Source organism: Poecilia latipinna, unplaced genomic scaffold, assembly GCF_001443285.1.
Source record: "Poecilia latipinna isolate Pla-1442-1.1 unplaced genomic scaffold, P_latipinna-1.0 Scaffold2869, whole genome shotgun sequence".
Classification (NCBI taxonomy): Eukaryota; Metazoa; Chordata; class Actinopteri; order Cyprinodontiformes; family Poeciliidae; genus Poecilia; species Poecilia latipinna.
This window is the reverse complement of record NW_015115485.1, coordinates 42983-65105: the sequence shown is the minus strand read 5'-3', so window position 1 is coordinate 65105 and position 22123 is coordinate 42983. Positions and strand designations below refer to the sequence as shown.

Here is a 22123-nt window from a genome sequence, read left to right as displayed (position 1 = left end):
ATGAAGATTTGTTCCTGGGAAGAGTTGCTGGATCCTTTCCTGACAACTCAACTGTTGCTCCAAACAGTCGGAGAAGTGGAGCAACTTCAAATGGGAACAATTAGATTTTTCTAGAATATACAAGAAAAAAACAGACTACTACAGTCAAACTGACCCTCTCACACATTCACAGGTTTCTCGCTTTCTCGTCTTTCTGAAAAGGGAAGTTAGTCTTTAAACTAAATAAGATAAAAATGTGTTTTGTTTTTTTCTTTAGGAGTTGTAGTGATACATGCATCCGTTATACTGATATACACTTCTTAAAAAAAGTTAAAAAACAAAAAAAAAACATCAACAAAAAACAAAACAAAAGGTATTAGAAATGCAGCTATACAGAGTCTTTTAGCTAATCCAGGAAGGTGAGGGTGAAGAGCGGGTCGCACATCTGGAAACCAAACGGGTCGGACGTTCCAGATGCTGCCGGGTGGAGCCGAGAGGAAGAGGAGGAAAAGGAGAAGGAGGAGGAGGAAGAGGAGCCGGGTTAGTTACTGCAGCAGGGGCGGCTGCTGGGCTGAGCCGACTCCGTCAGGTCCACGCCCCGGTTCCGCCCGCTGCTGGTCCCGGCGGCCTGCGGCTCGTTCTTCGGAAGTTTCTTGGCTGCGGAGACAATAATTAATCAATCAATCAATCAATCAATCAATCAAGTTTGTCTGTATGGCACAAATACAAATAAACAAGGCAGTTCAAAGAGCTTTATGTCACAAAACACAAAAATACAAAGAAAAAAAAAGACAAAAATAAAAATAATAAAATAAATGAAAAAAATCTAATAATTAATAAAAACTAAAATTAATAACCAAAATAAATAATCAAGAAAAATAAATAATAAAAATAAATAAATAAAAACAATTAGAATAACTAATAAAAATACCCAAAATTTAAAAAGTACTAAAATGCCACACATTAAACTTCGACTAGGCCACTGTAATACACTTCAGTTTCACTCATTATCAGCCACTCTGCTGTAATTTTTACCTTATGCTTATATTTGTCTTTTTTTATAATCGTCCTGTCATGAACTTTAACATTTAACAGACAACTTTTTATTTCTCCTTTTGTTTACTTTTGATGAATATAAAGTTAAGTTGAGATTTTGATATTTTAAGGACAAAAATCGTTGGAGTGTTTGCCTTTTTTCTATGTAACGCACATTTAAGCAAAAACAGACACTTCAAAGTGTTTTACATCAAACAGTCATGAGTTACAAAGAAAGCAACAAACATAATAAAAAATACTTATTTATTTTGAACATGATGCCAGTATAAAATCACACACAGAAAACACATATTTTTGTATCAAAATAATCTTAACAAGCTGGAAAAGCAGCAGGAAGAACATTTTGTCAAGTGCCGTCGTCACACATCAAACTGTTGCTCATCGTTTCATTTAATATGTTTCAACTCTAACCAGGTGGGTTTGCAGTCTAGATTTAAAGGAAGTCAGCGTTTCAGCTGCTCTGCAGTTTTCTGGAAGGTTGTTCCAGATTTGTGGCGCGTAGAAGCTGAGCGCTGCCATAAAACGGCCCAGTCTTCATTTGATTTCAGAGTTTTTATAACGGAGCTTGTAAAGCGGCTTTATAACGCCGAGCCTCGGCCAAGTCCTTAAAGCTGGACAAACAAAAGTTACTCAGTTTGCCTTAAAGGGATGTGTTAAAAATCTGAGGTAAAGCTGAGCACAGCCAAGGGGATAAAGTTAGTACACCCTTTGCTGCGTCTGCAGGGTGTAGGAGAAAAGATCGATCATCATCAGTTGCACATGATCGATTGATCATCATCAGTCTGAGCAACTCTACTAAAAAAGAAGAGTTTTCAATTTAAAAAGATAAATGCATTCTAGCAAGAAGATGTTTGAACACTTAGGACAATGGCAGATTTAGGTAGAAATTAGTTACATCTATGTGAGTAACTTTTTTTTTAAATTTTAGGAGTATTTTTACTACTCTGTACTTTTTATTTTCACTTGAGTAATTTTATTATGAAGTATTTTTACTCCTATGTGAGTAAAATGTCTGGATTTTCTACCCACTGACTAAAAAATAAACAAGTTTTAACCAAAAATTCTCCAGACTCAGACACACCTGCAGTTTTTGTTAAATTTTAATAAGTTTTTTATTGAAAGAAACTGATTTGGAAAAATTTATTTTACCTGATTTTGTTATTTTTTGTCATTTTGGTCCCTAAAATACCAAATTTCCGCTTAACTTGTTAAGTGTTAAAGTTTATGACATGGTAATTATAAAATGAAAACAAAACAAATCTAAGCTAAAAGTAAAAATCTACAGCAGAATGGATAACAATTAAAACTGTAGTGTACTGTAGTGGCCTAGACAAAGTCCATCTTGAATGACATGCACAGACAATAAATCAGTAAACTGTTTTCCTTGATAAACACTTGCAGTGGTGTATGGTGTTTTTTATTACTGTGTATTTAAGTGTTTTATAACATAAAGCACTTTGTGATATACAAATAAACTTGATTGATTGATTTCAATGGAACTAAAAGAATCAACAGAGGAAAGATTAAACCAGTTTAAATAACATTTAAAGTTGAACAAACTCTGAACTGCTTTTATCAGGTTATTATTCAGATTATCTGTCAAAAATACATGAAAAGATAAAAACACAACATAATCATCATTACAGCCTAAAGAGTAAAACAAAAGCTGAAAGCAAAAACTAATTCCAAATCCTACATTTAATTACTATGCAATAGCAACATAATAAAAATTGTTCTGGTAAATATTCTCCTTGATCAGACTGAGTTAAAATAGTTGCTTCAGTTCAAAACTATAAGATTGAATTTTTTTTTTAGCAAAACTGGTGAACGATCTTTATAAATGTTGATAGTTTTGACAGAGAAATGAATATAAAGACACTGGACTAATTTCAGATTTATTTTTCTCATTATTTACGGCATTGCAGAGCAGAGTTTAAGGAAGAGGTTATAAGCTCAACAGCGCCATCTAGTGGCCACAATGTGAATTAAACTGTCTACACCTGGAATTTGTTTAAGGAGTAAATTGTAGCTTTTCCTGGGTTTCACTTCCCCACATCTCAGATATTTTCTCCTTCTCAAAAAGTAGCACGTGTTTACAAGTAATTGAAAAACAAAAATAGATAAAACAAAAAACTACTGACAACCATCAAAGAGTAAACACTTGAATAGATTTAAATAATTACCAAATTTGGGAGCATCCCGTCTTTTCCTCTGAATCAGTGACAGATTTTTACAATAATTCAAATCGCCTGAATTAAAAATATCCCTCATGTTCATGCGGGGTCACATGTTTCAGAAAAATAAAGATTAGACTTCATCTGTTTACTACAAAAATGACCCAAAGTTTAAGATTTATTTCAATTAAATCACACAGAAGATCTGTGATTAATGATAAATACACCAATTATATTAATTAATTTACAGGAGCGTCATGAATTCATTCATTCACAAACACGGTTTTATCAGCTCTAATTTAAGACTTTTCAAGACAAATAAGAATGAAATTTAAGACTTATCACAGCAGAAATCCACATTATCACATATTTTATATTATCTATCTATCCATCCATCTATCCATTTATCTATAAATATATATGAATATGAGACTTTTAAAGGATGTGCTTATTCTTTTCACTATATCAAAACAAAAACCAAATGTAATTTATTACACAGATTTACTACACTAAGTGCTTTTATTTATTTTTTAAGATTATGGCTTGCAGCAGATTAAAACCTAATGTTCTTTTAGAATTAAGACTACAAAAGTACAATAAACATTTATTTTTGATCATATTTAATCATATTTTCTAATTATCTGATATTTATTGAGTCTCTTGTGGGAAAAAACAGTGGAGAAAAGAGTAAAAATAACATTTTAATTAGCAACATGAACTGGAATTCATTGTGACGAAGATCAATTAAAAATCACAACATGACAAGAAACTGAGGAGGGGATTCTTACCGATGGCCATGAAAATCTCGTTCACGTTCATGGAGGTTTTTGCTGAAGTTTCCATGAAGAGCAAACTGTTGTCATCTGCGTATGACTGTGCATCCTGCAAAAGATCGTCACCAATTACAGAAAATAAACTGTTAAAATGATAGGAAGCTGATGTTTTTATCTTGTAAAAAGGACAAATGAAGTCATTAAAGTCGTAACCTGGAAGTCCAGAGCTCTCTTGCTAGCGAGGTCGGCCTTGTTCCCAGCCAGGGCTATTACAATGTTTGGACTGGCTTGTCTCTGAAGTTCTTTGACCCAGTTCTTCGCTCGTACAAATGACTCCTGGAAAACAGAGCACAGAGGGGTAAGGGTCGCCTTAGGAAAATAACAACCAAGCCCAAACGAACAGGGCCAGAAGAACTATTTATCAAACTGATCCCACAAACTGAAACATCGCAAGAGTCAGAAAGTTTTGGTGGAAGAACAGTAATGAAAGTGAGCAGACAAAATGGTGGTTGTTAGTTCTAAACTTAGAAATCTCAAACAAGCGCAGTGGAATCATGACATAAAAGTCTGGGAGAACAAAACTGCTTTTAAATGGTTTTAATCAACAAAACAAAGCTGCAGTCAGAGGAGCCACAAGCTGGAAGGCCTCGTCCCTCTCCGGGTTTATTAAGTGTTTCCAGCCACATTTTATAGCACAATCAAGTAACTACAGTAACTTCAATTGTTACAAAAATGCTGTATAATTTTTTTAATTTGTAATTTAATGCCCCTGTCCCTTTTAAAACTCCTATTCTTTCTGAAAGGAAGTCATCACAACATGGCTCCTCTATTAACCCTTTAAAACGTTTTTAGCAGCGTTTTACTGAGAAGCAGCTCCTACAACGAGCTCAGCAGATGAACAGTTTCACCAGGTGTCTGTTAATTGCTCCTGGCTAGTCTGAAGGAGCCGATTAAGGCTTCGAAACTTGGAAACTTCCGCTGTGGGGAGGAGCTTTGTCCTCAAAGGCGGGGCTAGGTCCACCCAGAGGTTTTGCACGGCTGAATGGTTGCCATGGAGATTCAGGGATTTCTAAAACATTCATGAAAGAGTCAAAGCAACATTCCAGGTATGTTTTTGATGAGGGGAAAACATTACAACATGATGTAAAGCTTAAAAAAAGTTGATTTTAGATAATACTTCCCCTTTAACAGAGTACCTGGAAGAACGTGTGGCAGCAGAGCGTTTGGTGAAAAACTGACATAAATAATGGAACCAGGCCATTCGTAGCTCTGTAGACGAGAACAAGAACTATAAATAAAGACTCTGAAATCCATATGAAGTTGGTGTAGAGAGCATAAGATCGAGGTGGTACGAGTAAATTTAGTAGATTTACTGAAAAGTCTAATTGCAGTTTTCTGGGTGCACTGTAAAACATTTGAAGGTGACTTAACTTGAAAATAAAAGTCCACCTGCTGCAATTTAATCAACAAGGAAATTGGTTTGGTTTAAACTCAGAAATTAAAGTTCATGAAGTCGATTTAACAACAAGAGACAAGATGTCTAAACATCATTTAACTTCATTAATCTTGAATTGGGAGTTTTAACTTAATGCTGCAATTTAGACCAAATAATTATTTCACAATATGCAAGAAAAATAAAACTGCCCTGACCGAGCTTGTTTCAAAACGTCTTTCAGTGTGGAGTTAAGATGTGTTTGGATTTCTCCTCGTGTCGCGGCTCTGAGTCAGGCAGAAAACCCAAAGGCGCTGTGAGGAGGATGTTTGGCTCTGTAATCAAGGCGGTGTTGTTGGGAGGAAGAGGTCTTCCTCAGAGGTTTTCCTTGGAAGCAACCGATAGATAACCTCAGGAAACTTCACTGTTAGCACCACAAACCATTTTCCAGATGCTCTAAACCAGAGGTTCCCAAACCGTAGGGCGCGCCCCCTAAGGGGGGCGCCGTGTCATTGCAGGGGGGGGGGCGCAGGAAGCCGTCTGGATGAAAAAACAAAACAAAACATGAACACTGTATGCGCTGGGTTTTTACCTTAGAATGGCCAACTCTCTGTTATTCCTGTCAGTTTGATACAGTAGAGGCTTCCACACTTCCCATATTTGTGTCTTTTATCAGCAGTTAAAACTGTTTAATCCCTTGTTAACATGTTGTAACCTGTTTTTCCGAGCCGCCTTTAACATGAGCGCTACGACGCTCGCGCTGGGTTTCCACCTGTGAAGGAGACCTGCTGCTGCTGGGCGGAGCTACGTAGGTTTGTGTTAGAATCACGGCAGCAAACCAGCAAAACGCAAAGAACTTTTCACAGTTTTTCCCTCCAAACTAACCGACTGAGGTGAGTAAAGCTGCAGGTAATGTTAGCTAAAAGATGACTAGCTAATATCAATACAGAACCTTTAGCTTAACAAGTACCTTGTAGGCTACCGATGTCTATTTTCAGCTACGTACATTCATTTTGCCCCCAAAAAAGTCGATGCTCCCCCCCCATTACACGCGTCGTTTCAACCAGACAGCCATTTGTAATCCATAGAGGGGGCGCAGAAAATGTTTGGAAACCACTGGGGGGGCGCAGAAGAAAAAGTTTGGGAACTACTGCTTAAAACAATCAAAACGAGAGTTCACTGGAGAAAAGAAATCCGCTGCTATTTTTAATTACTTACATCTCAATTTAAAACTGTTCTTTCAGTAGCAGTTTTAATATGAGCTGATGATAAATCCTCATGCACAGTGGAGGAATCGCTGCTAACACATAAAGGAAATTATTACCAGCTCATCTGGCCTCGTTTACAGTCAGCGAGCATCTAATTACTGCATCTGTCATGATAGCAAATGTTTCTGGATGTTAATATTGTTGTTTTGAGACTGTTTTCAAATAATATAATGGTAATAATAAATATCAAGAAACCTTAAATTCTAATGAATATTTCACACTGGAACTGGAAGACATTTTAAATATCCAAAATAAATAAACAAAACAACAATAAAATGAATTATGAAGTTTCTGTAAACAAAACTGTCCTTCAAAAAAAGGGGCTGGTCGAGACCAAAACAAAAGACTGAAGAGTTTTATCATCCAGTTTTTGATAGAAAGAGGAAAATAATAAATCATGCAAATGGAAATCGTTGAACTGATTTTAATTCATCATGTGATTAATTGATTTATTCCTTATTGCTTAAAGTTGCAATCATAGAGTGATTTTAGTTGGACTATTTTCACAGTTTTACTTATGCCAATTAGGATGATATAATTAAATTAAATTAGCTCCAATTTAAGCAAATATAAAAACTTGGGCTGTTAACAGCTGATCACCGATCTTTCAAAGGCCTGACCTGCCGATTCCAACTTTGGCCAATATCATTTTTTCCCCCTGAAAAGTCGTTAAATATAGCAACAAAGTTGCTAAAATAACAAGACAGTTAATATCGGTTTCAGATCAGCCAATAGCCGGTCGCCCAAAAGTAAAGACACTGGGAACGATTCATTGCTGCACTCCAAATTAAAATGTTTCTTTTATTAAAAAACCTTTTTCAACTAATAAAAGGTTTTTAAATTAATTGCCACAATAATTGAGGCTATAACTTTGCAAAACAACATATTCGTCACTTCCAAAACCTCTGGACAGTTAATTCTGCCCCCCAAAAGAAAGCAAAACTTAACAAGAGCATTATCAGAATCAGTACTACAGCTAAGATAACTAACAGATATGAAACTGTCAGGCAGATGGTACTGACCCAGAACGACCCAGACGCTGCTGCTCATGTCCTCTAAAACAAGGACAGTAGAGAACATCATCGTTCTAAAGTCCACTGGCACCAAGTGGCTCAGAGATCAGACTTTAAAATATTCATGTCAGTTTGGTTTAGAATCCAAAATACATTAAAGGTCTTTAGTCGAACCAGAACCAAAAGATATAGAAGAAGAAGAATTCAGTTCTCTCATCTGGAACAAACTTCCAGAAAACTGCAAAAACGCTGAAACACTGAGTTAATTTAATTTGAGGCTAAAAACCTGTTTGGATAAAAAAAAAACTGCTCTGGATTTCATCACTACTCTTTATTCTGCTGCTATAATAAAATGCTTCTTCTTTGTTTTGTTTAATTGTGTTATGTTTTTATCATTTGGACTCTTGATGCTAAAATGTGCCATGCAACCAAACTTGACTTATCAAAAACATAAAATCTTACCAACTATTTTTGGATATATTAGTTTCTATTGCTAATATTTTACTACTCTTAAATAAGACAACATTAACTGATAAGTAGCTTTGCAAAAAGATATAGGAACTAAATCTTTAATATTGTTAAAATAATACTAGTTCCACTTGTAGATTATTTCACTTATAACAAGACATTTTTCCCAAGTTATAAATGTAATAATCTGCCACTTGAAAAAGCACTTTTTTTCATCAATATTAAGGAATTACTGACATAAAACAAGCTCCAATATCCTATATTGGATGTGACGATATCTTGTAAGTTATCTTTGTCTTACTTCAAGTTTACTAAGACATTTTCATTATAAACCAGACCAAAAACAGTTTGTGTTTTTGCAGTGTAAAATAAATCACACTGAGAGTAAAGGTGTTTACTTTCAATGATTAAACTACATGGAGTGTTTTCAAAGCCTCCTGCAGATAAGAAAGTCCTGCTATTGAACATCCAGACATTAATCTTTCAGATATCAGTGAGTCAAGTGTACAAAGTCTGTCAACACAGTGATGCTCAGTGGTGACTCATCTCTCAGTGCTTAAAAATAAGCTTCTGAATGCTGCTAAAAAAAAACATATAACGAAAATGGAAACCCCCACCACGCCCATTTCCTCATATGCCACAGCATTTCTGTGCAAGCTAGCAAAGATTAGCAACAGGTAGCAGCAGCAGCAGCAAAAAGACGACAGAGAGAAGCCTGGCTCACCTCATTTGTGATATCATAGACCACAATGGCTGCCTGGGCGCCTCTGTAGTACATAGGAGCCAGACTGTGGTAGCGCTCCTGACCAGCTGTGTCCCAGATTTCAAATTTGACTGTTGTGTCGTCCAAACATACTGTCTGAGTCAGGAAGGCAGCTGCAGGGAAACAAAGCAGATAAAGCACCCTGAGTCACACAGAGGGTTTCAGTGAAAGTAGCACGAGCCAGCGCTGCTCGCCTCCCCGTGTTTACACCGACTTGGAAGCTCCAGGATTTGATAAACCAACTTCTGCGAAAGGATTTCCTGACACAAAGGCTGTGGCATTTTAGGAATGCAACGATTGCATTTTTCTGACCGATTGCTGATTCTAATTTTGGCTGATGCCAATTATTTTAGCCTGAAATGTCGCTAAATATGGCAAGAAAGTGAGTTTGTAGCACAGGGGTGACCATAGTTGACTCCAAACGTGCGGACATGACTTGATGGGCTGGTCTGCCAGTCAAACCTCTGCAGAGCAGAAGAGGACACACAATCTTACAAAGTAATTTTGGTCCAGTTTCCTGTGCAAATAACTTAGTAAACTTGAAATAAAAGAAAACTAACTTACAAATGTTTTAAGTAAATAATTCCTTAATATTGATGAAAACTTTCTAGTTCCACTGGCAGATTATTTCACTTATAACAAAACATTTTTCCCACATTGTAAGTGAAAAAAAATCAAAATTACTTGGTAAGATTTTGTGCTTTTGCAGTCCACTGGCTGATCACCGATTTCCAGAAAATCAGCTCAAATAAATCAGTCGGCTTGTTTTGTATTATCATGCAGTGAGATTCAGACCTACTTACTCCTGAAACCCTTCTCATCTGGACTAAAGCAGAATTTTCAATTGCATCCCACAATTTCCAGGAAGAGGTTAAAGGTTACACTTCGACAGACAACACACAGCTTCCACCTGACAAAAAGATACCTGAAACTATGAGCGAACGTCTAGGAATTCACCTCAGTATTTCTGCGGCTCTTGGTTCCTCACAGATTTCTAAACACGAGTTAAACTTTAAGTACAAACATCTTTATGTTTCAGAACCAGGAAATCTAAAAATATTCAAAGTATACCTTTATCATGTTTGGCATTTCCATTTTGAAAGCAGATAAGTAATTTGAGAACATTTGAGAATAAAGTTGCTTACTTTTCTCCAGAAGATCACAGAATGTTTAATTTTCTTCATAAAAGACTTTTTAATGAATGTGAAAATGTTTATTAGTGACAAATCAAGGAATTTTCATTGATGAAAGAAATGTTTGTGAGCTTTGGAAGTAAAACCTGTTAGACAAACCATAAAAGCCCCAGCTTCTCTGTTAGAAACACTTTGACACAGCAAGTCGTGCTAGGCGAAGGAGGTGCTAGGTGTTGTTTGTGATCATAAAGTTTAGTAGGTAAGAAATTGTTTTCTTTTTACTTTTTATGTATCCTCTGTCAGAACATTTGCTTATAAATTTAAAAAAATGAATTGATAACTGGTCACTCTATGTAATCCATATTTACCCTTGATAATTAGCTTGAGCTGCAACTGTTTTGCTTTTTAAAATGTCTGGACCAGTGCAGCTGTAGTGTGACTCTATGTAAGCAATTTTATGTCCCTTCCTTCTGTCTGTGCTGATCAGAGTAACGATACCGGTAAGAACAAGAGAAGAAAATACATCTACATGAATGCTACCAGAATTTTAGTATTACATTTTCCACTGTGGTAAAACATATGCAGACGGGACAAGCAACCGTGTGCTTTTAAGTCTCTACACACACAGGGTGCCAGTTTATTTGGTTTACAAGCTTCTGTCCTCTTCCTGACTTCTTCCTTTCTTTTTGCAGACTTTGCCATCTCGACTTTTGACTTGGATGCACATTGTGTTGTTCGCCGATGTTTGACTTGAATGTTTCAAATGTACCATCACTTTTTTCCTCCAAGTTTCACTGCCTTGTGCTCGCTTATTTTCTTTGATGTTTTTATTTTTTCTTACATAGAAGAAAAAAAAAGTGTGAACAAAACCAAAAAGGAAAACTTGGAAAAATGAAGAATTATGCTGTGAATATTTATGTGTGTAAGCTATATTTAGAAGGCTTAATAACAAGGTATTTCTACTTCTGTATTTGACGTATAGTAATATTGTTCCTCAGTTAATGTCAGATAAATTGCCAGATTTGTGATTTATAACTGGGAAGTGAGACTCTTCTGACAGCTGTTTGTTATTAATCTTATTTAATATCCACTGCATCACCGATTCCCATGTGAAAAGCAGTGAAGTCGTCATCATACGTACCTCCGATTGTGCTCTCTTGGAATTCGTGAAACTGGCCCTTGACAAATCGAAGTACGAGACTCGACTTTCCCACCGCTGACTCTCCTAGAAGCACGAGTTTGAACTGGCAGATCTTGTTGCCGGCGTTAGGTCCATTGGGTCGCGTGGCTCCACCTCTACTTGCCATGTCACTCTGTGTGGTCTCTTCCCCTGAGCGCTGATGTGGTGGCAAGAACCTTTAATAACACCTAAACGACAGAGAGAGGAAGAAAGAAAAAAATTGATAAATCAAGTTGTAAAAAACCTTTTTTCTACTTAGGCTGCTTCTTGTCACATTGTTTCTCAAATGTTCGGATTTAGAATATCGCAGTCTCTGTTTTCTTGTTTTCAACTTCACAACTCCAGCAGCTTTCAGTCCTGTCACAATCACAACGTTTGCTGGACGATAAATTGTCCCTTAAGTTATTGTGATGAACAATAATATTGTAGATTTGAGACTATTTTCAAGTAATATAATGGTAAAAATGGCATAGTAATGCAATCAATAAACTTTAAATTCTAATGAACATTTAACACTAGAAGACAGTTTAATTATCAAAAATAAATAAACAAAACAACAGAAACAACAAATAAAATGAATTATGAAGTCTGCAAACAAAATTGTTCTTAAACAAACAAAAGATTAGTTGAGACGAATTAACCAGACTGAAGACTTTTCATGTGGTTTTTGGTAAAAAGAGAGACAAGAGAAAAACGATAAATCATCCTAATTTACCAGGTGATTTATTGATTTATTGCGACAAGCCAGGCAGCTTTACACACAGCGTCTCAACAGTCCATTCACTTGATTCCTGTTGTTTATTTTTAAATTAAACATTTTCATACCTGTCCATAACATAAAGGGCACTGACTCTTAGATCAAAAACAAGAGAGGCATTGTATTTTACTGTAGCTGCTTGTTCCCTTTGACATTATATTACCGACATCTGACACTTTCAAAACCTGCTTAAAATTCATTTTGTCTTTTTCATTAAAACCAAACTTCTTTTTTTTTCTTTTTGTTTTTTTGTAAAGTGCCACAATATATTTATTGTGAACTGTCGTTAAATGAATTAACTGAATTTTACAGACTGGATTTCTGCTGAAGCAGCAACACCAACAACTAATATGTTGGCCTCAAATCCTGCAGCTGTGAAAAACTCCAGCAATGCCTTTGAGAGGATTAGCGGACAAGTTTGGACAACACATTAGGGAAAACCTTCTTAGGTTAGGTAAGAAAAGGTTTGATACTATGAGCTGCAGTTTTGTTCAGTGGGTTTGTGATTTTAAAACCTGGCAAGGACATTTTCTCAGTTAAATAAATTCTGGACCAAAACCACAGCACATGGAAATACAGCTATCATTACAATAATTTTATGTTTTATTGTGTATTGTATGTGGTTTATACAGTAGCAGTGCTGTCTTAACTAGGTGTCTATTTGTAAAGAAGATGACTGATTTAAATGAGATTCAGCGATTAAATTAAATTAAAATACAACAAAATTAAACAAAAATAACTGCAATAATAATAATCAATAATAATCTAATAATTCTGTGGGTGAAACATTTACTGTATTTCCAGTCCATGCGCTGGACAGAAATCATAATTTTACCAAACAGATGAACTCTAAGTGCAAACACACTATTTAGTTGATTGTATTGCTCATATATGATGATGGGAATATGTTGGTAATAGAGCAGAATATAAAAATAGTTTCAGACTCTGGGAAAATTTAAATCTTACTTAATATCAAAAATGAATTTCTGGATACAGACGTTATACGTTATCATTAGGAAGACTCCGGACTTGATAGTTGCACAAGTGACATTAATGAAAAGGTAATTGCTGAAAAACCTGGCTATTCACTAGAAAGTTCTGTGGGAGGAAAAACACACCCTTGAATGTTTTGTGTAGTAAAGTCCTTTCAAGGTTTTGGGGGGATTCACCAGGTGTGAAGCTGTTGAATGGATCCAGAAAAATTCATACAACTGTCACATTTGGTGCTTAAAGTGATTCCTCAGCTTTCAAATTCATCTAACCTGGGTTAAGAAGGAGAATACACAAACTGTTGCTCAATCTCAGAGTTACTTTTCAGATGAAAAAATATTTAGCATTTTATTTGGAAACAAAAAGAGTCAGTGCCTGGAGAGAGAGTGGGGAGGCACTGAAAGTGTAAAGTTTTCTGTAATAATTTTGGGAGCAGTATCATGCGCTACTGTTTGTCCAACACGTTTTTATCAAAATCAAAGTCAGCACATCAGTCCACCAAGGAACTTTAGAGCACATCCCGTTTCAGTCTGCTGAATTTCATTTTCCAGGATCACTTGGCACCTGCTCGTGCTGCTAAATGTACCAATACGTCTTTGGTTGGCTAGCAAACTCCCTGATCAAGTAAAAGATAAGAGAGCTGGCATTAATGCAGTAATTCATGCAAAAGGATCCCTGGCCAAGTGTTCAACACATATATACTGATCATATTCTTTCAGAAGACATTTCTCTATTTAAAGGAGTTATTCAATTTTTGTTGTGTATTACTGATTTTTATTTCATTTGCTGTAAGCCACAATCATCAAAATTAACAGAATGGAATGGTTAAAACTAATGTCTACTGTTATCCATTTTAATTAAATGTTGTTTGCTTTCTCTTTCCCGATTATTGACTCACGTTCTCGAAGCTATTTACCTTTTACATATTTGACAATTATGCTAACATAGTCAGGAAAAGTTGTCATGACTGAGGATGCGTCGTTTAAAGACTGAGATTTTAACCGCTCTAATATGTAACAATAACAAACTACCTCTGACAGTCATACAGCTCTCCTTCCCACTCTAATTATCAACAACTTCCCCGAAATCGCGTTACGACATCGGGATAACCACATATCACCTGTCATTAGCTTCAATTAGCAAACAGCTAGCGTTAGCAACACAGCTAATTCATATGCTGATCCTGTCAAGCTCCCGATCAACTAACAGTGACACCTGATTGACTCAGTGAAAAATAAATTAAATCGCAGTTAGTATTGTGCATTATGGATTTACACACTTACGTAACGTTTGAGAATGTCAGAACTCAGATGATGATGCAGGTTTGGGTGTGTACAGCTAATGCAAGCTGGCTAACGTTGTCCGAAAAAGGGTAAAAGTAGTCAAACTTCTTCATCAGTCAGTGATTTCAATCTGCATTTCTGTTGTATTAAAAGTGAATAACGCTGCTAGTGTTGATCCACCCGAGTGAGCAGCCTTATTTACACTGCTAGCTAGCACGGCCCTAGTGTTGGCTAGCTGGGTGAATGTTGTTTAGCTGCGGCCGCTTCGGGAGGAGCCCTCCAGTGTTAGCATTTAGGTCGCTAATATTAGCCACTCACCAAAAAGAAAAGAAGGGCAGCCTGGATAATAGGGGTGTTGTCTCCGGCCCGATTTATCCTTAGCACTTCAGAGTCTCTTCACAGTGTGTCGACTATCCGGACAGGAACTGAATCGGTAGATTTCGTAAGGCTCCGCGGTGTCCCTCTCCCACTTCTTTCAACTTCCCTTTTCGCATTGTACGAAGGATGATGACAGATCGTATGACTACAACTGACAATCCGCCTGCGTGTCAGCGGCCCGGACCAATCAAATGTTTACATTTATCCAAATTTTAAATAGAATTATTAATTCCAGCAACAAAAACCACAAAAAATGAGAGTTAATAATAACAAATAACAACTACAGATAGATCAAGTGGAACATTTTTTGGGTAGGGGAAACATTTTGTAGCGACTTCAGTTTACATGGTAACTGACGTTGCTAGGCAACAGAACTTGAAACCGTTCGGGGATAAATTCTTGAGCTAAAACGTTTCGGTTTTGCTTAACGCGGCTATTAAGAAACCGGGCTGAAGAAACCGGTAAGATGGATTTAACAGAAGAAAACAACTCAGACCAACTAATATATGAACTGATCCACCAAAACACATCCAGGGTAAGCCAAGCTTTATGAATTATTTAAAATAATGATAATTCTAATCTGTGGCACTGGTGAGGTTTATTTAATTCAATTTAAAAAGTTATTTATTAATCCCAAAGGGGAATTAATTATTGCTGTATTGTCACAATAACAAATGAATCAATTAATCGCATGATAAACTAAAACAAACTCAATAATTTCCATTTGTTTATAGATACTCTATTATTCATTTTATTTGTTATTTCTGTTGTTTTCTTTATTTATTCTGGATATTTAAAACGTCTTCCAGTTCTGGTGTTAAATTTTCATTATAATTTAAAGTTTACTTATCTCTGAGAATGTCTTCTTGCATTATTATGCCATTACCGTTATGAAAACAATATCAAAACAACAGTATTATAATGTATCACAATAACGTCTTTAAATAACTTATTGTCCAGCAAAATTTGCTATCATGATAGGCCTATACTAACTCATAATACCCAAGTTTTTTCCAAAAGTAGTTGTACATGCAGCAGGCTGTGGACAGGAAGGATCTCCGGTAGCAGTCAGTATTACAGCACATCTGATGAAACCTCTGACTTCTGATACTCTATTGTTGAAAAAGAGGACGCTTTATAATTTCATTTATTTGTGTACGTTGTGGGCTGTTGTGTTTCCCATCTTCTTTTTGTTTACACTCTATTGATTCTCTCTATGGGTTCTGAGAACAGTTTGCTGAACGTAAAATGCTTATAACATAAATTATCTGTACTTAAAATACATTTTTATTTATTTCATGAAATATTAAAATTTCCAGACAAACTGCAGTTTGGTTTTTCATCGACTGTAAGCCATAATATTCAAAATTAACAGAAAGAAACCTTTTTAATATAGGACTCTGTGTATGAGGAATCCATATTGTATTATGTGTTTTATTTTTTTAACTGAATTACTGAAATAAAGTAAGTGATAGTATTCTAATTTACTGAGATGCACCTGTACTTATTTATTTGTTTGTTTGTTTTAGTTTCCACCTAGGAAACTAAAACCCATTGAACAAACCACAAAGGGCTGTCTACAAGAGATTTCATATGTAAGTTTGGATTTTTTAAAAATACTGAGGTTAAGCTCTGTGAGTCAGTTTGTGTGCCTGTGTGTGTGTTTATTTAGTTTTATTTCAGCTTAATTCAACATCAGTTTCCTGCAATTTTATCTACATACTCCCACTAGTTCAGATTTTAACAAATAATAAGATTAGCTATGCGGCTGATATGCTACCAAGTGACTCTGAACCCATTCAAATATTCAACAAATTAATGTGTGGATGTGTCATAACTCGCTTCAGCTGAACAGAANCAAAAATAAGGTAATTATCTTTGGAAACTAAAGAGTCAAAAGTCATCGCACATCTTTAGCTCTTACAGCTAGAAACTACTGATCAGCGCCAAACTCTGACTCAGACCTGAACCTTCAGAGACACATAAAAACAGTTATAAAGTCAGCCTTCTGTCACCTGAAGAACATTAGTTAAAGGACCAATGTCCCAACCTTAAAACTCACTAAGACAGCTGCAACTTATCCTGAATGCTCACTAAATCTAAGAAAGTAGTGAAAGAACTTACACTGGATCAGAGAATAGACTGTAAAATACATTTGCTTGTTTAAAATCACTGAACGGCTTAGCACCAAAATACATCAAAGATCTGCTGTTGACGTATCGACTTTTCAGATCACTCAGAATTAGAACCAAACATGGAGAAACAACGTACAGTTTTTATACTTCTCTAATCTGGAATAAACTTCCAGAAAGCTGCAAAACTGCTGAAACACTGAGTTCCTTTAGATCACATGTGTCAAACTCAAGGCCAAATCCGGCCCGCCATAGCTTTTTATCTGGCCCTCTAGATTCTCAACTAAACACAAGTGTGCTTAAATATTATGTTACCAATTAAATCAATGCAGTTTTTATCTGCTTACTGCCAAACTATATCAAACAGTCCCTCCAGTTTCTTACGAATTATTATGGAAATTCACTCAAAATCAAAAAATCCCTGCACTTTTCTGCACTAGTACATAATTGGGAGTTTACTGCAGATTTTTTGCATAAATTGTCAAAACTTTCTTCTTCAAAACAGCTGCCTCATTTTTAGTTGATGTCTTTTTTAGTTGATATATATATATATATATATATATATATATATATATATATATATATATATATATATAAAACAGCAAATATTTCCAAATTAGTGTCACAAACACTTTGATTTTTAGTGCAATACATCACAAAAGCAATTGTGAAATCCTGGAGGGACTGAACAGATGTCCAACATTATTTAATTTTAAGAATGTATTAATATTTCTAACAGCTTGTGAAGGGTTTTATCAATACATTCTGGCACAACTGGCCCTTTAAGATCCTCAGCTTGCCTGCTATGCTCCTGCCCTTTTCTTTCTGTGTTGTGTGTCATTATTTTATTTGTTCTTTTGTCATTATTAACTGCATATCTTTCCAAATCTGTGCAAAAATTTGCGCTAAATTTACTTACAATATATTAAGACAGAGGATCAGAATCTGAGACACACTTATTCATGTTTTTCTATGGTGTGACATTATTTCTTTTCAACAACCAGCCCCCGACCCCGCCGCGCGTAAAGCTCTTCCGCAGAACCATACAGGGAGGACCATTAGCCACCAGACGGCCCTTATGGAGGGTGACAGACCCAGAGGTTATCAAAGCCATGGTTCATGGCATCAGAACCAGCTCAACTGACTCTGTGAGTAAAGTACAAAACCTTACACTGCAAAAACACAAATTCTTACCAAGTATTTTTTTTCTTGTCTAGTTTCTTCTGCAAATATCTTAGCCCACTTGAATAGTGTACTTTTGCAAAAGAAATATGAGTTTATTTTAAGTCAATAATTCCTTAACATTGGTGAAAAATTACTAGTTCCATTATTTCATTTACAACAAGGGAAAAATGTCTTGTTATAAGTGAAATAATTTGCTAATGGAACTAGTACTTTTTCATTAATGTTAAGGAATTATTGCCTTAAAACAAGCTCCTGTTTCTTGCTGAAAAGTTACTTGTAAGTTAGTTTTATCTTATTTCAAGTGTTGTAAGATATTTTTACTGTAAAATAGACCAAAATTACTTGGTAAGATTTTGTGTTTTTGCAGTGCAGTGATGTCCTGGGTTAATTTGCACCATGTGTACGTCATAATTTACACATTTATTAGGTACAATACCTCACAGGGCTCCTTCACAGTCTAGAAAAGCATGGAAACGAAATTTTAGGTGAAGAACAATGAGCAGGAATCTTTTTTTTTTTTTTGAATTTCTAAATTTCTCTTGATTAGGCCTCTTACAGATTCTATTACTCTGTGAAGTCTGAATAATCATAAATATTTAATACCTTTGCTTTTCAGAAGAAATATGCTGCCAGTTTGAGATCACACTGAATGTCTTTCATTTACTGATAGTAAGGTTTGTTATCATGTGTTACATGATAGTAGCACATATAAATTTAGGATCTTTGGTAAGATGTCCTAACTGGCACTGGAAAAATAATGAATACAATGAAACCTGGTCTTTCTGAGCTGCTTTGTGATCAGGATGTTTGTGTGATTTTTCCAACAGGGCGATGACTTGATATATCCTCCCGAAAAGTCAATCTTCCAGCACAAGATAAATGAACTCAATGAGTCTGTTTATGCTTCGAGTAAAGTTCTGCTGGGCCGGACACCTGCCCCATTTTCTGAGCTTCCCGACTGGATCAACGAAGGGACTACATTTGGAGATAAAGTAGTTAGAGGTATCTCATGTTCCCTAATGTTACTTTTTGGTCCAAATACCACAGAGCGGGTAGTAACACTTGACAAAGCACATTATGGTTCAGTTTCACTGCTTAGTCCTTTTGAGTTCACACCTAACATCAATTAACTGAATCTGATTAAGGGGGCAGGATCATGTAAAATCAATTTGTTTGCACTTTACATAATTTTATAATGTTTTTCCCTCATCAAAACACACCTAAAGTGTTGCGTTGAGTCTTGCATGGATGTTTGAGAAATCCTTTAATCTCCATGGCAACCGTTGTTGCTGTACAAAACACCAGGATGGACCTAGCTCCGCCTCCAAGATGCAGCTCCTCCTCACACCTGCAGTTTCCAAGCTTCTGCCTCACAGAATCCCCAAGAACCCCCCTCTCAGTTCCTTCAGACTAGCCAGCAGCAATTAGCAAACAAATATGAATTACTTTTCAGTGAAATGCTGGTAAAAATTAAAATGTTGTTAAAGGGTTAATAGCAGAGCACTGTCATGATGACTTCCTGAAGTCAGAGTTTCAGAAAGAGCAGAAGTTTTTAAAGAGACAGAGGCCCAAAATCAAGGTGTTAAATTACGAAGCCAAATTTCTTAAAAGTCATACTTGATATTGCATTTTTGTAACAATTGCAGTTAACATAGTTACTTGTTTGTGCTATAAAATGGCAGTATATGTCTGGAAAACACCCCATTAACTTAAAATAAAGCTAAGTTTCTCCAATTGGATGGTCCTGACTTTTAAACATTTACATTCATTAGTTAAAGCCACAGTTTGGATCAACTTTAGGTCCTGCCAGTGGAGATTCACCAGGAATCTGACTCAAAGCAATTTAAGGATCTTAATGGAAAATAAAGGATTTTGGCGAACCTCACCTGAGAAAGTCTTCATTCTCCTGGAGCCAGGAAGTCGACCACAAAGTTGTGGTTGGCTGCTTTTGGTTGCTGGAATTGTTTTTAGTTAGTGAGTATTCAACTTTGAATGTCACAAACACAAACCTATCACCTCCTGGTTTGTTTTCGGTGTGTTTCAAACCTGTAGGTTCACATACAGGCTTGGATTACTTACCGCAAAATTTTATGTGATTTTTGCATAAACAAAAACATTTCTAAAAAACGGATGTTGTGTTTCGAAGAAGTGTCTAAAAAAGGATAATTACAAATATTGTTTAAATGATTGTTTTCATGTGAGCGGAATTGAGTTAATTTTCAGTCTATTTCTAATTTGTATGCGTAAAAGAAGAATCCTTTCATTCTCCTGAATCTGTCTCTGTAAATGTAGAAAATTAAAAATGCCTGAGGTATTCTAAGTATCTAGTCTCTTCAAAATGTTGTGTTAGCTGTCTTCATAGCAAGAATTGTAGCTATTGTTAAAGTTTTGAATTTTGTCCCGCATCTCTTTCATCCAGAATATGAGATGGGTGAAGTCTTGTTCCCTCCAAAAACAGCAGAGGAGTTGGCGTTAGAAGGTCAGGAGGGACAGAAAGCTCCAATCTTTAGTCACTATTCTGATGAATCGTGCATATTCTGAAGTGAAACTTTTCAACAATGTCTATTTGGCTTCCTCTCAGCCATGAACATTGGAAAGTTTGATTTTAGTGACGTCCATAAAGACAAGACATTTGGGAATCCCACACCACACTGCAACAATGGTCGTTATGCTGCCAAAACTATTCACTGGATAGGAGAACCATACAAGTAGGTTCTGTACCAAACTTAAGCCACAAGTGTGACCTACACAGAATTTCAGTAACTTTTTAGCTACAGATGTTTTTCTCCATTAATATTTTGTTGCAGGTTTCACAATCCAAATCCTGTTTGGAAAAGATCTGGAAACAAGGAAAAGTTGGCATTGGAAACTGGCAACACCAGTTGCCTGTAGGTTTTTGCTATTCTTTGGTTAATTTCCCTCATGTCCAACTAAAGTTCCTCATATTTGACTTTATCCATCTACCAGTCGTGGGAGGAAGAAAACTCCTCTGCCCGTTCCACCTGGCCACACATTTGGATATGCCCCTCCAGTGGATCCATGGGGTAAAAAAAAAACCTTTCCAAGTGCTAAAGCACAAACTGTGAAACTTCTGAGTGGGAAGTAGAGATTGGCTCTGTTCTTACCTCCATAGGAGCTGGAGATCTTCTCCACAACGCAGAGCCGGGGACGTTTCTTCGAGGTCCAGACTGGCAGCGAAGTGCGATTGGTGTAGCAAGACAATTCCTCAAGAAGGTCAACTTTAACAACTTCTCCAGTCTGTTGAAGGCTTTCCAATATTATGACAAGGTACGGATGAGACTAGGCAAGTCTTTGAGTTTTCTGTCTTATTTCATCTCACACATACTGTAGAGCACATGTGTCAAACTCAAGGCCCGCGGGCCACATGTAGCCCGCCATGTCATTTTATGTGGCCCGCCCCAGCATTTTATAGGCCGATGATTGACTTAAAATAGGTTTTGAGCACGAATTGACTACAAACTACATCTCCCACAATGCATTCCGACTGTTACCAGCCAACATTACGGCTTCTTGCCACTAGAGAGCAGCAGAGTCACCTCAAGCTGCTTATTGATTTTTTTCCAGCGAATAAAACTGAGACATCGACAAGCTAACATCAAAACGTCCAAGAAAAGAAAAATGATTTACAAGTAAGATTGTGAATGAAGATGTGTGTGAGTTGGTGTCAGGGCGGCAGGTCACGCTAAACTTTTTTTTGTTATCCGTTATCTTGACCGACAACATAAAAAAAAAAAAAAATCGGTCATGTACTATTTTTATCCGTGAAATTACAATCATATTAACATCGGCTATTTAGTGCATTGTATGCGGTTTAGTTAATATTCACCGTGAATCCAGATCCCATCACAAATTAAGCAGATAAATGTATCTACATTTTCTCGTAGTGACAAAAACCACTGACTGAGGCCCCAATAACTTTTAATAAATTAAATTAAGCGACTTCACTTAAATTAGCATCGCTTCACCCGCTTGGGTCTGAACGCACTTCCTCCTGGTTCCCATCTGCAGAAAAATCTGCGCTAATTCATCAGTCAGTTGGATCTGTCTGATCCAAACAGATCAACTGAACTCTGTGGGAGTTTCATCCTGCGCTGTCCGGTGTGTGCTTTTACCAGGATTTTTTTTTTTTTTTTTCTGG

At 36.2% G+C, this 22123-nt stretch overlaps 2 protein-coding genes and 1 long non-coding RNA gene across 3 annotated transcripts in view; 1 reads left to right on the top strand and 2 right to left on the bottom strand.

Moving 5' to 3' along the window:
• Window positions 1–259: 259 nt before the first annotated feature.
• rab5ab (RAB5A, member RAS oncogene family, b) lies at window positions 260–14843 on the bottom strand. The gene is made up of 6 exons (XM_015021808.1): window positions 14588–14843; window positions 11201–11427; window positions 8888–9039; window positions 4196–4318; window positions 3998–4091; window positions 260–636 (listed from the first exon to the last, which is right to left on the bottom strand). The coding sequence occupies exons 2-6, from the start codon at window positions 11364–11366 to the stop codon at window positions 521–523; spliced, it is 651 nt and encodes a 216-aa protein (XP_014877294.1). The 5' UTR covers window positions 11367–11427; window positions 14588–14843; the 3' UTR covers window positions 260–520.
• On the bottom strand, window positions 5101–7713 carry LOC106939425 (uncharacterized). The gene is made up of 3 exons (XR_001422840.1): window positions 7701–7713; window positions 6300–6302; window positions 5101–5954 (listed from the first exon to the last, which is right to left on the bottom strand). It is a non-coding gene; the product is annotated as an uncharacterized LOC106939425 (long non-coding RNA).
• Window positions 14844–15007: 164 nt separating the features above from the next.
• Window positions 15008–22123, top strand: part of efhb (EF-hand domain family, member B) — a 19614-nt gene continuing 12498 nt past the window's right edge. The window contains exons 1-9 of the mRNA XM_015021807.1: window positions 15008–15182; window positions 16177–16242; window positions 17784–17927; window positions 18789–18966; window positions 20384–20443; window positions 20546–20672; window positions 20772–20852; window positions 20932–21008; window positions 21098–21252. Of these exons, the coding sequence (XP_014877293.1) occupies window positions 15114–15182; window positions 16177–16242; window positions 17784–17927; window positions 18789–18966; window positions 20384–20443; window positions 20546–20672; window positions 20772–20852; window positions 20932–21008; window positions 21098–21252 (957 nt within the window). The 5' untranslated portion in view covers window positions 15008–15113. The remainder of the gene's footprint in view (window positions 15183–16176; window positions 16243–17783; window positions 17928–18788; window positions 18967–20383; window positions 20444–20545; window positions 20673–20771; window positions 20853–20931; window positions 21009–21097; window positions 21253–22123) is intronic.